Source organism: Staurois parvus, unplaced genomic scaffold (assembly GCF_062004578.1).
Source record: "Staurois parvus isolate SC_StPar_1 unplaced genomic scaffold, SC_StPar_1.0 ptg000358l, whole genome shotgun sequence".
Classification (NCBI taxonomy): Eukaryota; Metazoa; Chordata; class Amphibia; order Anura; family Ranidae; genus Staurois; species Staurois parvus.
Window position 1 is genome coordinate 3,887,231 of NW_028318154.1, and position 16,985 is coordinate 3,904,215.

Below are 16,985 nucleotides of genomic sequence, written 5' to 3' on the forward strand. Positions count from 1 at the left end.
ACATGCACATAAGAGTGTTTACACCAATGCACCAAAATATTGGTATACAGCTATTCAGTTCTATGGCCAGCTGTATGAGCCACCTGCGGCTTATTGGGTGGGGAAAAATCCAGGCATTTTACATTCGTGCATTTTTCAGTCCCTCACCCTCTTTGTGCATGAGGTCTTACTGTAGCTTCAAATTTATTATTCCCTACTCTGATCAGGGAGTTTCATTCTATTCTCTCCACTGAGTGGAAGGTATGTAAACATTTGGGTTTATCTAAGAAAAATAAATTAAAGATTCAAGAGCCATATGATGAAAGAGAACACTATTTAACTTCATTCCTGCACGCCCTTTTTAAATATAGTCATCCAACATCTGTTTATCCACATTCAACAACTGGCTGTACCAATGACTGATGGAAAGGTTTCACAAAATCTTTCACATCTGTGTCACAACAGGCAGCAGAGAAGGACAGCTGTTTTCATGTAGGTAATGATGTTAGCCTCTACTAAAGGTGGCATCATGTGTACAGCCGTGGCCAAAGGTTTGGAGAATGATACAAATATTAAATTCTCACAAGTCTGTTGCTTCAGTGTGTTTTTAGATCTTTTTGTCAGATGTTACACTGCTATACTGAAGTATAATTACCAGCATTTCATAAGTGTCAGAGGCTTTGACAATAACAAAGTTTATGCAAAGAGTGAATACATTCAGTGTTAACACCTCTTTTTCAAGACCTCTGCAATGCGCCCTGGCATTCAGTCAATGGGCCACATCCTGAACTGGTAGCAGCCCATTCTTGCATAATCAATGCTTGGAGTTTGTCAGATTTTCTGGGAGGCTTTTTTGTTCACCTGCTTCTTTAGGATTGACCATAAATTTCCCAGTAGGATTATGGTCTGGGGAGTTTCCTGGCCATGGACCCGTAATTTTGATGTTTTGTTCCCCAAACCACTTCGTTAAACTTTTTGCCATATGGCAAGGTGCTCCATCATGCTGTAAAAGGCATTGTTTGTCACCAAACTGTTCTTGAATGGTGGGAAAAAGTTGCTCTCAGATGAGGTTTTCGTACCATTCTTTATTCATGGTTGTGTTCTTAGGCAAAATTGTGAGTGAACCCACTCCCTTGGCTGAGAGGCAACCTCATACATGAATGGCCTTAGGATACTTTACTGTTGGCATGACACAGGACTGATGGTAGTGTTCACCTTTTCTTTTTCCAGATGCCCCAAACAATCGGAAAGGGGCGCCCTGAAGCCTTCTTCACAACAACTGAACCTCTCTCGAAGTTCTTGATGACCCGAAAAAGTGGTTGATTTAGGTGTAGTCTTAGTAGCGGCAATATCCTTGACTGTAAATCCCTTTTTGTGCAAAGCAATGATGACTGCACGTTTTCTTGCAGGTAAAATAATATTTGTGTCATTCTCAAAACTTTTTGCCAGGGCTGTACAGGTCTCTGGGTAACTTTATTTCTATTACTATATCATGTTCCCCTTTTATGTATTGCCAAAAATAAAAAGTAAAGAAAATCATCAGTGTGCATGCACAAGAGTCTGTTTACATACAAAGCAGCCCTCAAAGGAATGGAGCCCTAGTGCTGAACATCTCCCCGTCAACTCTGTGTTGTTGCCCAGTGGACCCATCAGTTAAGATCTTTATATATTTTTGAGGATCTAAGACTGGTGAGAAGAAAATTTGTGACTTAAAATATTCACCCGAACCAATCTTATTACACATAATTATGATACTTATATTTAGCAATAGCTAACTATTAAAGTAGAACTATTGTCACCCATATAAAAAAAAAAAAAAAAAGTGTGCTGCGGCACATATAGTTTTTACTTATTCCCCCTGCAAAGTCCCACAAATACCTGGTGAAGACCACCTAAGGCTAGGTTCACACTATATAAAGGTGCAGGGCTGCGTCTTTAATGCACTGCTGTTAGCAAAGGCATGGGGGTGCCATTAAAGGATAAGTTCACCTTTTACCAAAAAGTAATAAATGTATAGTTTTTTTTTTTTTGCAGGTAAAAAAACGTGCATTTACTATTTTTTGTTTTGGGAGCCTAGAAAGCATTGCACCAGTGATCAGCAGGTTGCTGGTTCTATGCAGAGCTCCTGCAGCCCTGTCAGTGTATCTTTGTGCTCAGATACACACTGACAGGGAGAATCAATGAACTACTACAGCACTCAACAGCTCTGTGGTAGTTCATCGATTCTTGTAGTTTTCACAAAATACTGTGAATGAGTGATGCGGGTGAGTGGAGCCGCACTCGGCCACTTTTTTTTTTTCAAACTGTGACAGCTAATGGGGGGAGAAGATCCCCCTCTAGCTGTCAAAATGGGGGATCAGGGGCCAGTTTTTTCATAGCATGTTACACCCTGAACATGGGTGTAACATGTAACATGTTACGAAAGGTGAACTCATCCTTTAATTCCTGTGGTTTCCTTTGCAGTTTCCTGTGATGGTGTGGCAACAAGGCTACCCTATTCCTGAATTCAGAGCAGAGTTGCCACTCTCATGAAGGCTGTGCACTACAGTAGGATGCAAATATGTTGCAGGGCGTGTAGCTATCACTGCTGATTCACAAGCCTGTAGCTTGTGCATCAGCACCTGGCCACATCTAGCACTCCCTCTGAGTTGTGGTATCTTTGAGGGGGAGCATGTGAGACACACAGGAAGGAGGATTTGGTTCAGTCAGGGAGGATAAAGGAAATTCTTTACTTTATAAGGCTTGTGCATCACATAGTAACTGCATACAGTACGTGTTTAGATTATCACACAGGAATTAGTTGTTCGTTAACCTCTCCCCATCCACCCATTGTACATAGACGGCAGACAGGACGCTTTGCTGATGGGGGCTGATGTACCTGTATGTCAGCACGCACCGATGGCTCCTGTGAGGCTCAAAGAGCGCTCCCCCCGGCGATTGGTTTGTTTCGTCCGGACACCGCGGTAACGTGATCTGCAACGTTTTACCATGTGACTGCTCTAAGTGTGTAAGTGTGTGTGTGTGTGTGTGTGTGTGTTAGTCAAGCGGAATACTCGCGCATGCACAGTAAGCATACACGTCACGCCAGGCAGGCAGGCTATTTAAACCTGCAGAACAGTAAAAATCAATGCCTTCCGGTCTACAACTTTCCTGCACGCATTCCTGATCCTGTATTCTGATTTGCTTGACTAAGAAAGAACTCGGCTATCCCTGACCATCCGCTTGCCTGCTCCCTTGTACTTTATCTGCCCGCCTGATACTGACCCGGCTTGTCTGACTCTGCTACATTTACTTACCTGCATCTACACCTGGCTTGCATCCTGACGGCTGCCATACTTACCTGCCGCTACACCCACGGTCCTGCATCTGGCCTGCATCCTGGTCACTGCCAAACCTGCCTGCTACTGCATCCACACTCTGGTGCCCAGTCCCAGTCTGCATCCTGATTGCCGCCATACCTGCCCGCTGCTGCACCTACGTTCCAGCACCCGCACCTGGCCTGCATCCGGATCTCCTGGGTCCCCAGCTACCTGCTGCCAGCTCAAGATTCACCCGGCACTCGTGCCACTCCTGGCTCTGCGCCCTCTGTTGACAGGCGCTCCGAGCAGGAGTTGCAAGAGGACGCCCTCTCTCCACATCAGGCTCCCCAACCAGGTAAGTGACAGATGTAAAAAAATTAGACAAAGATAAATAATTTCAGAACTTTTTCCACGTTTAATGTGACCTATAAACTGTACAACTCAATTGAAAAACAAACTGAAATCTTTTAGGAGGGGGGAAGTAAACATAAACTAAAATAATATGGTTGCATAAGTGTGCACACCCTCTTATATCTGGGGATGTAACTGTGCTCAGAATTAATCACATTCAAAATCATGTTAAATAGAAATCCGTACACACCTGACATTTAACGTGCCTCTGATTAACCCCAAATAAAGTTCAGCTTTATTCTAGTAGGTATTTCCTGACATTATCTTAGTCGCCTCCTACAGCAAAAGCAATGGTCCGCAGAGAGCTTCCAAAGCATCAGAGGGATCTCATTGTTAAAAGGTATCAGTCAGGAGAAGGGTACAAAAGAATTTTCAAGGTATTAGATATACCATGGAACACAGTGAAGACAGTCATCATCAAGCAGAGCAAATACTTGTGGATAGAATGTTACATGTACCTAGGGAAGGTTATTGACCCTGGTATAACTTGGGAGGGATTTTGGTTCTAGCCTGAGTCCCCTGCCTAAAACACCCCTCCCCAAATGAGGCAATTGGTTCTTTGCTGTAAGGAGACACCTTGCTGAGTTCCTAGAAAAAGGCTCTCAGGTTTGGAGAAGTTGAAGAATTCTCCCTTTTAACATCGGAACCAACTTGGGAGACGGTACCCTTTTGCTCTGAAACTTGATCTGCTTAACCCAGGACTTTTGGCAAGTACTCTACCTCTGTAAACTTCTGTTATCTCTTTGCTGTGTTATTGCTCTCTGTATATGTATATATATATATATATATATATATATATATATATATATATATATATATATATATATATATATATATATATATATATATATATATATATATAGGCTACATCTTTTTCTGGAAATAAGTGTATTGCACCATTTTGACCTTTTTAGAAATAAATCTTATTTTCTGAAAAGTGTTGAACTGTTTCTAAAGCTCTTTAATGCAAACTAAGAATCCCTGTCTCTGAAGAGCGCTACTGTGTGTTTTTAAACCTCTATATACCTCTGCCTGCGGTGACAGTGGTATACAGACAATAATTCAAACATCATAGTGTTATTGCTAATATTGGCGAGTTTCCTCCTTTTTTCTACAAAAAGGCAGTGGTGGCAGTGTGAAGGGTTAATTGCGTAATTAACCTGACCCAGTAACAATTGCTCTAAGGCTGCAGGTACATAGATTGTGGTCCATTAGCTGGAAAATCTTTGCTCAGGGTGCAGCTGAGCATGGCATTGTTACGCACGTGACAGCGCGGTTTTAGATTGGCTAGTCCTTCGGTCACGAGTTGGTGAGAAGGGCTGGTGGTCTGACGCCGCGACCATCACAGCCTGCATTTGTGGGAGTATTTTGTAGTATAGTGTCCCATAGAAAATGTTGATTCTGAAAGGAAATGTTTTCTGACAAATCTGTTGGGGTGTAATCCGTTACGCTGAGCACTGTATATACGTGATAAAACATGCACTGTCACCTGTCCCAATACACGAAAACACCCAACACACCATACCAATGTCCTGATCACTGCCATACTCCATACCAGCATTCTGATCATTGCCTTACCCCATACCAGCGTTCTGATCAATGCCATAACTTATACCAGCATCCTGATCACCGCCGTACCCCATACCAGCATCCTGGCTAGTGCCATACCAGCGTCCTGATCACTGCCATACACCATACCAGCGTCTGGCATTTTAGGGTTTCAACTGATCAATCTGCTAATATATATCCCATAGTTTGTAGACTCTATAGCTTACACACAGACTAATTAATATACACTTTTTGGGTTATTTTTACCCCAAAAAAATGTAGAAGAATTAATTTTGACCAAAATTTTTGAAGAAAAATTATTTACAAAATGTTATAACAAAAACTAAGCAAAAAATGTTTTTCACAATTTTCGGTATTTTGTTATTTATATAGCAAAAAATAAAAAATCCAGTGGTGATCAAATATCACCAAAAGAAAGCTGTCTGTCTCAAAAAAAGGATAGAAATTTTATATGGGTACAATGCCACGACAGTAATTGTCACTCAAAGTGCGATAGTGCTGAAAGCTAAAAATTGGCCTGGACTGGAAGGGGGTGAAAGTGTCTGGACTTGAAGTGGACATTAAACCTAAGACAATACCTAGTTAAAACATCTATATTGATGCAGTAATGAATGTAAATCGCATGCATTTTGGCTGAAATCAGTTGAACGGCTGTGTCCAATCACACACACACAAAGAAAGTCCTGTGATTACGGAAAATCTGTGTACTGTGAACAACAATCTGGCCCTTTCTTCTCCCTGAAAAACAGGGAATAAAAACAGCCCAATAGTAAAGTAAAAGCAGAACACATTACACTTTGTTAGGCACACAGGTAATCCCTTCATTCATAAAGTGTCAGTGTACAATATTATCACTGAATTATTGTCACTATTGACATCAGTGTCAGTCAGTGACCCTACCAGGAAGTGTATGTTATTGGGATTTTTTGCCAAAGTAGCAGAATATACTTTGGCCTAAATTTATGAAGAAATTTGATTTTTTTTTCAATTTTTTCACTGGATATGTTTTACAACAGAAAGTAGAAAATATTTTCCCCAAAATTCTCGGTCTTTTTTTGTTTATAGAATAAAAGAAAACCCAGGGGTGATCAAATTCCCCCAAAAGTAAGCTCTATTTGCGTGAAAAAGAAAAAAGTTTAATTTGTGTACAGTGTGGCATGACTGCGAAACTGCCAGATAAAGTAGTGCAGTGCTGAATAGCAAAAAAAATGTCCTGGTCATGAAGGGGGTAACAATTTCCAGAGGTCAAGTGGTTAATGAAAATGTGAGGGGGTGTTAACTCTTAATGGCACACCCATGCACTGAAAAACGCGGTGCAGTTTCCCGCGCATGGAAATGCATGGTGCTTCTGCATCATTGAATAGGATGCATAATGTTAAAAAAATCTTCTGCCTTTACAACCACTAAGAATGTTTACCATGCCTTTAGCCACTTCAATACTGGACACTTTTACCCTCTTCCTGCCCAGGCCAATTTGCAGCTTTCAGTGATGTCACACTTTGAATGACAATTGCGCGGTCATGCAACACTGTACCAATATGACATTTTATCATTTTTTCACACAGATACATTTTTTCATATGGTATTTAATCACCACTGGTATTTTTATTTTTTGCTAAACAAACGAAAAAAAGGCCAGAAATTTTGAAAGAAAAAAAACACGTTTTTGTCGTTTCTGTTATAATATTTTGCAGTATATATTATTTAGTCTGGAGGCCACAACCTATGGTATATACAGTCAGGTCCATAAATATTGGGACATCAACACAATTCTAACATTTTTGGCTCTATACACCACCACAATGGATTTGAAATGAAACGAACAAGATGTGCTTTAACTGCAGACTGTCAGCTTTAATATGAGGGTATTTACATCCAAATCAGGTGAACAGTGTAGGAATTACAACAGTTTGCATATGTGCCTCCCACTTGTTAAGGGACCAAAAGTAATGGGACAGAATAATAATTATAAATCAAACTTTCACTTTTTAATACTTGGTTGCAAATCCTTTGCAGTCAATTACAGCCTGAAGTCTGGAACACATAGACATCACCAGACGCTGGGTTTTATCCCTGGTGATGCTCTGCCAGGCCTCTACTGCAACTGTCTTCAGTTCCTGCTTGTTCTTGGGGCATTTTCCCTTCAGTTTTGTCTTCAGCAAGTAAAATGCATGCTCAATCGGATTCAGGTCAGGTGATTGACTTGGCCATTGCATAACATTCCACTCCTTTCCCTTAAAAAACTCTTTGGTTGCTTTTGCAGTATGCTTTGGGTCATTGTCCATCTGCACTGTGAAGCGGCATCCAATGAGTTCTGAAGCATTTGGCTGAATATGAGCAGATAATATTGCCCGAAACACTTCAGAATTCATCCTGCTGCTTTTGTCAGCAGTCACATCATCAATAAATACAAGAGAACCAGTTCCATTGGCAGCCATACATGCCCACGCCATGACACTACCACCACCATGCTTCACTGATGAGGTGGTATGCTTAGGATCATGAGCAGTTCCTTTCCTTCTCCATACTCTTCTCTTCCCATCACTCTGGTACAAGTTGATCTTGGTCTCATCTGTCCATAGGATGTTGTTCCAGAACTGTGAAGGCTTTTTTAGATGTCGTTTGGCAAACTCTAATCTAGCCTTCCTGTTTTTGAGGCTCACCAATGGTTTACATCTTGTGGTGAACCCTCTGTATTCACTCTGGTGAAGTCTTCTCTTGATTGTTGACTTTGACACACATACACCTACCTCCTGGAGAGTGTTCTTGATCTGGCCAACTGTTGTGAAGGGTGTTTTCTTCACCAGGGAAAGAATTATTCGGTCATCCACCACAGTTGTTTTCCGTGGTCTCCCGGGTCTTTTGGTGTTGCTGAGCTCACCGGTGCGTTCCTTCTTTTTAAGAATGTTCCAAATAGTTGTTTTGGCCACGCCGAATGTTTTTGCGATCTCTCTGATGGGTGTGTTTTGTTTTTTCAGCCTAATGATGGCTTGCTTCACTGATAGTGACAGCTCTTTGGATCTCATCTGGAGAGTTGACAGCAAGAGATTCCCAATGCAAAAAGCACACTTGAAATGAACTCTGGACCTTTTATCTGCTCATTGTATTTGGGATAATGAGGGAATAACACACACCTGGCCATGGAACAACTGAGAAGCCAATTGTCCCATTACATTTGGTCCCTTAACAAGTGGGAGGCACATATGCAAGCTGTTGTAATTCCTACACCACTCACCTGATTTGGATGTAAATAACCTCAAATTAAAGCTGACAGTCTGCAGTTAAAGCACATCTTGTTTGTTTCATTTCAAATCCATTGTGGTGGTGTATAGAACCAAAAATGTTAGAATTGTGTTGATGTCCCAATATTTATGGACCTGACTGTATACAGTCATGGCCAAAAATATTGGCAACCCTGAATTTCTGTCAGATAATGCACCATTTCACAAGAAAACTGTTGCAATTACAAATGTTTATGCATTCTCATAGGAGGTATTTGCAGGGCGCATCAGTGGAAGATGCTGTGGATGGATGACAGCCGGTGATAGGTGGTAAACTGGAACACAGGCACTGGGCAGCACTTCTGAGGGTTGAAGCAAACTCTATACATAAAGAAAGATGAGACAGGACGGTGCTTCTAAGTGCAGTATGTCCAGGTTCACTTTAACAAGAACGGTTAAAAACACTTAAAGTAAAAACAGGCTCTAAGTTATCCATCATGGTGCGGGGCTCTCTCCACTGAGCAGGGACCCGCTGTGCCGGCCAGCAGCTGCAGGGGGAGCTTGGGCTGAGATGTCAAGCCGCTCTTCCAGGACCACTGGAGTGCACGCTATCCAGAGGAACACAAACCGGAAATGATCTGGGTGTGGAGCGGCAACGTGTTTCGAGCATGCACAGAACTCTTCCTTCAAGACCGATACCCAGGCAAGGTAAGAGCCAATTAAATAGGGTAGAAGGGCGGGGAAGGAGCGGCCTGGGGAGACGATGGAACATGCCTCCTGAAGACCAAAAATAATGTGGAAAAGAAGAAAGTATCATGGTGACAAGATGGGAAATGGAGGGGGAGAAAAAAGGGGAAAGGGAAAAAAAACAAAGCGGGACTATATGGGGAGTACTGATATTAGTAAAAAAATAACGAATGAAAAAAATTTAAAAAAATTATATAATATAAATAAAATAAAAATTATATAGGGAAATGAAGGGAGGGAATTGGGGAAATGAGGAGGGAGGGAAGGGAGAGGAGAAATGAATACACGGGTTTCCACCTGACATTGATAAGTTGCCACAGGACTACATGATGGTCACTGAGCAAACTCAATAGTAAATATCAAATTATAAATGACATGAGACATGTATGATAATTACAATAAATAGATGATAAAGGGGATATGCAAATAATGTAAGAACCATGGTGGATGAATGGATAAATAAATAGATAGACACATGAGTCCATTCAACACCAATGGGGATTATAAAAAATAAATATATAGAAACAAGTATGTAAAACAAGGAGTATGTGAAAAAGGCAAAAGACACATATATATATATATATATATATATATATATATATATTTATATGGTGTATGTATGGTATGTATGCATACACATACACACACACATACATACATACCAACAGTTCTATAGAATGGTGTGAATCTTCAAATCCTCACTCAACCCCCCCCCCCCGGGTGATAGTACATCCAGTACATAAATCCAATAGGTCTCCCTGCGACATAGGCGCTGGAATCTCTCAGCTCTGGGAAGGTCAGTGGGCATGGCTTCAATTACCCAGACTTTAGTAGATTTATCATGTTGTTCTAAAAATGTCGGGGATGTTATGTTTATCAATGCAGTTTTCAATGAGGCAGCACTCCCCAAAACGTTTTTGTAGGGTGCGAATGGTTCTACCCACATAGTAAAGACCGCAGGGCATGCCAAACCGTACACCACGAATTCTGAGGAACATTTGTGGAATGCAGAAATCTTATATGTTTTACCTTTAATACTAAAGTCTTTTTGGTTGCCAGTGTGATTTCTATATTGTCAGCACCTGTTATTGATACAGGTGAGTTTAATTACAGGAGTATCACAAACTTGGAATTCAATTATTTCAGACAAGTTTGAGAAGGTGCCAATAATTTTGTATACTTAATTTTTGGAGTTTTGCGTGAAATGTGTCAGATTTGGCTTTTTGTTTCTCCAATTTTCAGTGTCATACCAATACAAACAAAAGAAATAAACATGAGAATGCCTAAACATTTGTAATTGCATCAATTTTCTGGGCAAAGTGGTGCATTATCTGACAGAAATGCAGGGGTGCAAATATTTGTGGCCATGACTGTATATATATGAAAATTGATCAATCCTGTTGTATTGATGGCCGATCTTATGCCTAACATGCCAGAACAGTGCAAATATCCCCCAAACAACCCTTAAAAAAAAAAAAAAAAAAAAAGTAGCTAGCCCAAGGTATCTAGTAAGGCTAGGTTCACACCACCCACACAGAATAATTCTAATGGCAGGCAGGCCACACTGGAAATCGCAACCGCACTGGGAACCAAGGTTCCCATGTGGGCTGCATTTTCAGAAGAAGTGCAAGGACTTCTTCCCTGCATGTCCCGGGGCACGGGAGTCCATTCAAATGAATGGGCTCTCGTGCCTGCGCAAAACGTGGCCCGCAGGAATGCGAATATGTGAACCAGGGGTAACAGGCATGGCACATTTTTTTGAAGGTGTAATTTTTTTGGAAAAGAAATTAATTTTTTTTCCCCCACATATTGTCACCAGTGCTGTACAGAGTCATCATATATTGTGAGCTGAGCAAACTGTTGGCACTATATAAATCCTATGTAATAATAATAATATAACTGGTATGGCGATGAGCAGGTATACTGACTGGTGACAGCAAAACAAAAACATTTTTGTATTACTTTTTTTTCCCCAATTTTTTTATTCTTTGTTTTCCCCCCACCTACTGTGACCAGAGCAATACATTGCTACCATAGTAATACTGTACTACTGTGGGCAAGCGATCAGGATTTATTTTTTTTCTGACACACTATGATTGCTTATAGCAATGAATATCACTGCTATAAGCAAGCATTTTTACCGACTGAAATAGATTCATTCAGTGTATATTGTTGTGATTAACCACAGCTAATCACATGGTACAGCTGGGCTGTGATTGGCACCATCAGTACCATGTGATCACTGTGACCAATCCCAGCTAGCAACACAATTGTACACAATGAATGGCATGAATCAAAGCCATTCATTGTTTAGAATTGTTATGTGATTTGCTGTGATTTGTCACAGTGATTACATGGTACCGGTAGCAGGCCGGTATACTGAGCAGTCATCCGCTGTATCAGGTGAACACACCGGGTGACAGATCGCGTGGAGTGTGGCACACGGGACCCACGCGAGTCATGTTCTGGGGAGAACGTCATAACATCCTCCCAGAACAAAAGGGCTCCTGCTTGGGTGTAATTTTAAAATGGCCTGGGCAGGAAGCAGTTAAAGATAATCCATTACAATGAAATATAGTCAGTTACATTACCTTATCTACATGGAAAATTAAATCAAGCTCACAGACGTTCTCAAAACATTTGTCCAAGGTTTCCACAAATACCTGGAAAACAAAAATGGGATCTGATAAATCTGCTGAAATTATATGAAATGAATAAAGTTCCTACACAGCTTACCACTTAGTTACTGCTTTATATTGCTACTTAGAGTAGAACTACAGGCAAAACTCCACACCCCCCATTTTTGATAGAGTAAGGGAGGGCTGCAACCCCAGTCACTTTTCTTTGCCACCTGTATCTCATTGAGGAGAGATTTACCTTCACTTTCTCTCTCATAGCCAAAACTGGAAGTGAGAGGAAATCCATGAAAATGACTTTTCTGGGGACAAACCACAATTTGGGATTTTTGTTACCTTTACTTTCAATGATAATGGTAAACAGGACAAAGAGAGGGTGAATCTCCCCAAGGAGATCGTGTTTCAGTTGCTTCTTTTCTGCATCCAAAACACACAGAGAGTAGGTTATATGGTTGTCAATGTCATAGTTCACATCAGCGCTTGCAGTTCTAGTGCATTCCAGTTGCAGAAAAAAAAAAAAAAAGTAGAACATGCTGCATTTTTTATGCACAGAACTGTACTGGAACGCACTAAAATGCATAAAAACCGCACTGGAACGCACCAAAACAGCATTGGAACGCATGTGTCCCTATTTAAATTGAAGAAAAAGAGAGGGAAAAAAATTGGAGTTCACAAAAAACGCACTGGAATGCGTAAAAAATGCATCCGGAATGCATGTGCACTGCGTTTCTATAGTGTGAACTGTCCCTAACAAGGCAATTAAAACCTAATAGGTGTTCAAATCCCTCTTCACTTACTCCAAAACTAACTTAAAAAACAAACAAAAAAAAAAAAACTAAAATTGCCTTTAGTTATACTTTAAAATTAAGACTTATTCAATGGTATCTGAATGCACAGTATTACACATATGTAAACAAATATGGCTATATCTTACACTTTGGCAAAGTTCCAATGTAAGCAGTTACAAAACAGGATTGAAATGAGAAGAATATTTTTAAAATGTGTTTATTCTTAATTTTTTTTATTTTGTGTGAGCAACTATAAGGATAAATGTACTTACCTTAACAGTTCTCCAAATTCAAACTCAGCATGAATAACCTCTATTAAACCTGGTAACGCTGCTTTTTTACGTAATGGTTTTTGCCTGCCCAGTTCACTCTCCACAAAAGTTCGGGGAACTACCAATGTCTTTATCTGCTCCTGAGCGTATGCCTTTTCAGCTGGGTTGGCATACAGAAATTGCATGGATGGTGTGCATGGGGGAAGTTACACAGCAATTCTAGACAATAAATGACGAAAGTCACTTTAACTCAGCTATTAACCTGTTCATGCTGAGAGTATGCAAATATACGGCCTCTCAGCGGGTGGGCCTGGATGCTGAATATTTGTGAACCAAAATGTTAACAAACCTGTGCCAAGAGTGCGTGCCCTGAGCGCTTCTGGCACAGTTACTGGAGCCTAAGTAGCAATTCGGAGCTTTCCAATCATGTCACAGCCAATTACAGTGGTCACATAATCATAAACTCCGCCATGCATCATGGCATCAGAAACCCCATAAAGGGCTGGGGGGGACCGGCGTTAAGGGGTTAACGCTAACAGGCATACCACTACATATGTTGTGTAACTACCTCCCTCTATCTGCTGTAAGTGTGGAGGGGTCACCCTGCATGAGCTGGGATCAGTTTACATGGTGGTCACTTGGTGCTGATGAGATAATGTATATGGGCTGAGGATTGGTTGCTAAGCATATACATATATGCTGGGGACATGACACTGGGGAGTAATGTACACACAATGCATACTCATCACTGAGGGGTAATGCACATACACTGCAGACAGGTCCCTGAGATGTTTTTTATAGGCTGCAGGTAAGTGACTGGTGGAGTAACACTCATGCTATGGGGGCGTAGGGATTGATGCACACAATACAGAATTGTAATTATTATTCAGTATTTATAAAGCGCCAATAGTTCACTCACCGCTGTACATTACAGAGGGGGGCAGAACATGTGACAGAACAATACCAATACAATGCAAAACATGAGGGGATTGAGGGCCCTGCTCTTTCGAGCTTACAATCTAGGAGGGGGATGGTGGCACAGGATGAGATAGCTGTGGGGGATGGAGTGGTAGGAAGAGTGGAGGAGGTCGGCAAGTTAGCAGGGGGTGGGGTAGGCTTCCCTGAAGAGGTGGGTTTTCAGGGTGCGCCTAAAGGAGAGGAGAGTAGGTGATAATCTGATGGGTTGGGGCAGGGAGTTCCAGAGGATGGGTGACGTCATGGAGGCGGGCACAGGAGGAGGAGACCAGGGAACTAGAGAGAAGGAGGTCTTGTGAGGAGCGGAGTGTGCGTGCTGGGCGGTACTTGGATATTAGGTCAGTGATGTAGTACGGGGCAGTATGGTGGACGGATTCTGAATTTGATCCGTTGCGCAATCGGAAGCCAGTGGAGGGATTGGCAGAGGGGGGTGGCGGAGACAGAGCGGTTGGAAACGTGAATGAGTCTGGCAGCCGTATTCAGGATCGACTGAAGCGGGGATAGCCAGCGGTGAGGCAGGCCAGTGAGGAGGGAGTTGTAGTAGTCGAGTCGTGATATGATGAGGGCGTAATGAAGGGGACCCTTGATTTATAGGATTCAATACAAAAAAAACAAAAAAAAGTGTCCCCTCTGCACATAGGCCTTCTAAAATATTTACTATTGTCTGCCTGCTGTTTCTGGCTTCCAAATGATACGGGCTCTGGTTGCAGATCTACCTGGCGTCACTGCACTTAGTCATCATTGCCTACTTCTTCAGGATGGCCAAGTAGAGATGATTGTAACCGTGTTCAATGATCCTTGTGGTGACTAAACCCAGAAGTGCTTAATTCTGTGCAGACACGAGGTGCCGAGTGAGCAAGGAATGTATATAGAAGGGGACGACATAGACCCCTGATGCCTTCAAAAAACAAATCATTGCTAGGTGGGGGTGTGAAAATCACACTGCTGCCTGGGAGAGTGACACTTCCCAGTAGTGAAATGATGATCTGTCATTTGATGTGTTTTGGATGCTTTTGCGGCGCTTCAATGAAGTTTCTACAATGCTTCGGTGATGTTTTTTTGAAGTTTTAATGAAGCTTAGCAGATGCCCGGTGTGTGTGTTGATATCTCATAAATGCAATACCTCCAAAACACCCATGGAGGCTTTGAAGATGCTTTAAAGCGCCACTAAAGTGACATGTGGTATATTTTTTGAAGCAAAAGCAATGTGTAAACAGAACTGTGAGCTATTTTATTTAGTGACAGGTGCTTTGATTGGCAGAGTAGTTTAAAAAAAAAACGTGCCCAACGTTTTGAAGACCGTTTAAACAACCTCTAATTGTGACAGCAGGTGGGGGATCCTCTTCTTGCACCCACTGTCACAATTTAAAAACAGTGTGGCTGTGTGGACTTTGATTGCTGACAACCATTTTTGGTTTTAAGGAGGGCGCTGGAATACATCAGTGAACACACACAAAACAGATGGACAGAAAGCCACTATTTTACTACAAACTGTAGGCAACGCCACACAAACAATTGATATTAAAAAATAATTAGGTATGATAAAAAAAATGCCTTCTCAGCTAAAGTTCTTTATGGAACCTGGCCTGTGGTAGTGTAAGGGTTATTTTTTTTTCATTATTAAACAAACTGCATTGACTAGTGTTTTTCCTTTTATATCTCTACAAAGTTCAGTTTTAAAGATCATAACCAAGCAGCAATATATTATATAAAGAAAGGCACCGCCCAGCAATCACTGCTTTCCCATAATTTATTTGACAATGTTTCTTCCAAATAACTCTAAAGTGACAGATTTAAGACAACAATAGGATTTCCTCACTCTCAGCCCAGTACAGAGGAGGTTCCCTGGGTATGCAAACTCTCCATGAACCCAATGATATCATTCCAAGGGGAATATCAAAGGAATTTAAAACAGTTACAACACAATTTATGTTTACATACAAAATGTCAAGAGATGCCTGCACAACATATTGTGATCCAATGTAACAATGGAAGTGCATTAACCACATGGAGCCTTCACACTGGTCAAAAACACAGCTCCATTCAGTTAAAGCACAAACTCCTACCTTTCTTGAAAGATTAGAACAGATGGAGGCAGGACCAACGCTCTAATACACAAGATGAAGACATATTGGTGATGTTTTTAGGCTTTAGAATATAATTTATAAGATATTCGAAAAGAAAAGTCTGCTGTTCTGTTAATTGTGTTCACTGGGGATTTTATTACCAATGTGAGCTAAACGAAAACAATCTATGTGATTAATCACATGTTCTGAAAGCATAATAGATATATCATGTGCTTGGAATTAAATGTATCATTACATACAAATGTGATCCAAATTTGATTAAGAGCAGATGTGAAACGGGACAAAACGCAACCAACAAATATGAGGTGATGAATGGCAGTTTATCAGTGATGTGAAGTGTACAATATTTCAGACAAGGCTTCTATTCAATGTGTTAATGTCACTTTGCTGAGAGTGTTCAATACGTAATGAAAGAAAATAATCCAGCATGGAGAAATTAGAGGTTCCAATGCAGTAACACAACTTTGTACAGCACAAGCAGCATTTTCAAGTGGTTGTAAACCCTTATATATACTCAGTGGAGTGACTGGCCTCAGATGATACCCAGAGATGAACAAATCCTTTTACATAAGATTCCCTGTTTATCTGCAGTCCTGTGTCCTCTACAGGCATTCAAAGTACAGAATTTAGATAGCTTTTCTCAGCTCCAGCAGGCAGGGGGCAGGGATCTGATGTCACATACTGCACAGCACACAGCAGAGAACTGAGTGTAATCTGACATCTGAGGGAAGAGAATGGACACACCCCTCTACACAGTCTCACAGGAAAACATGCACACCTGAGGTTGTCAATCACTTGCTGTATGCTGGAGGGGGATGAGCCTGTTTCCCGGAATTGACTGGTGTCCACAAGTGACTCATGCAAATAGGAGAGGAATGAGACCGATCACACAAGGTGTTTTGGATAGAAGAGAGTACACACTATAGAAGGACAAGCTTTGTTAATTTTTTGTTTAAATTTTTCAATACAGAGGTCATTCATTCATTCCACCACTGTAAGCC

At 41.2% G+C, this 16,985-nt stretch overlaps 1 protein-coding gene across 4 annotated transcripts in view; it reads right to left on the minus strand.

The window, feature by feature from the left end:
* AP3S1 (adaptor related protein complex 3 subunit sigma 1) overlaps positions 1–16,985 on the minus strand; it is a 78,705-nt gene that overhangs the window by 22,168 nt on the left and 39,552 nt on the right. For all 4 annotated transcript variants that reach the window (XM_089684835.1, XM_089684838.1, XM_089684836.1 and 1 more), the window contains exon 4: positions 11,818–11,889. In XM_089684835.1, the coding sequence (XP_089540961.1) occupies positions 11,818–11,889 (72 nt within the window). The remainder of the gene's footprint in view (positions 1–11,817; positions 11,890–16,985) is intronic.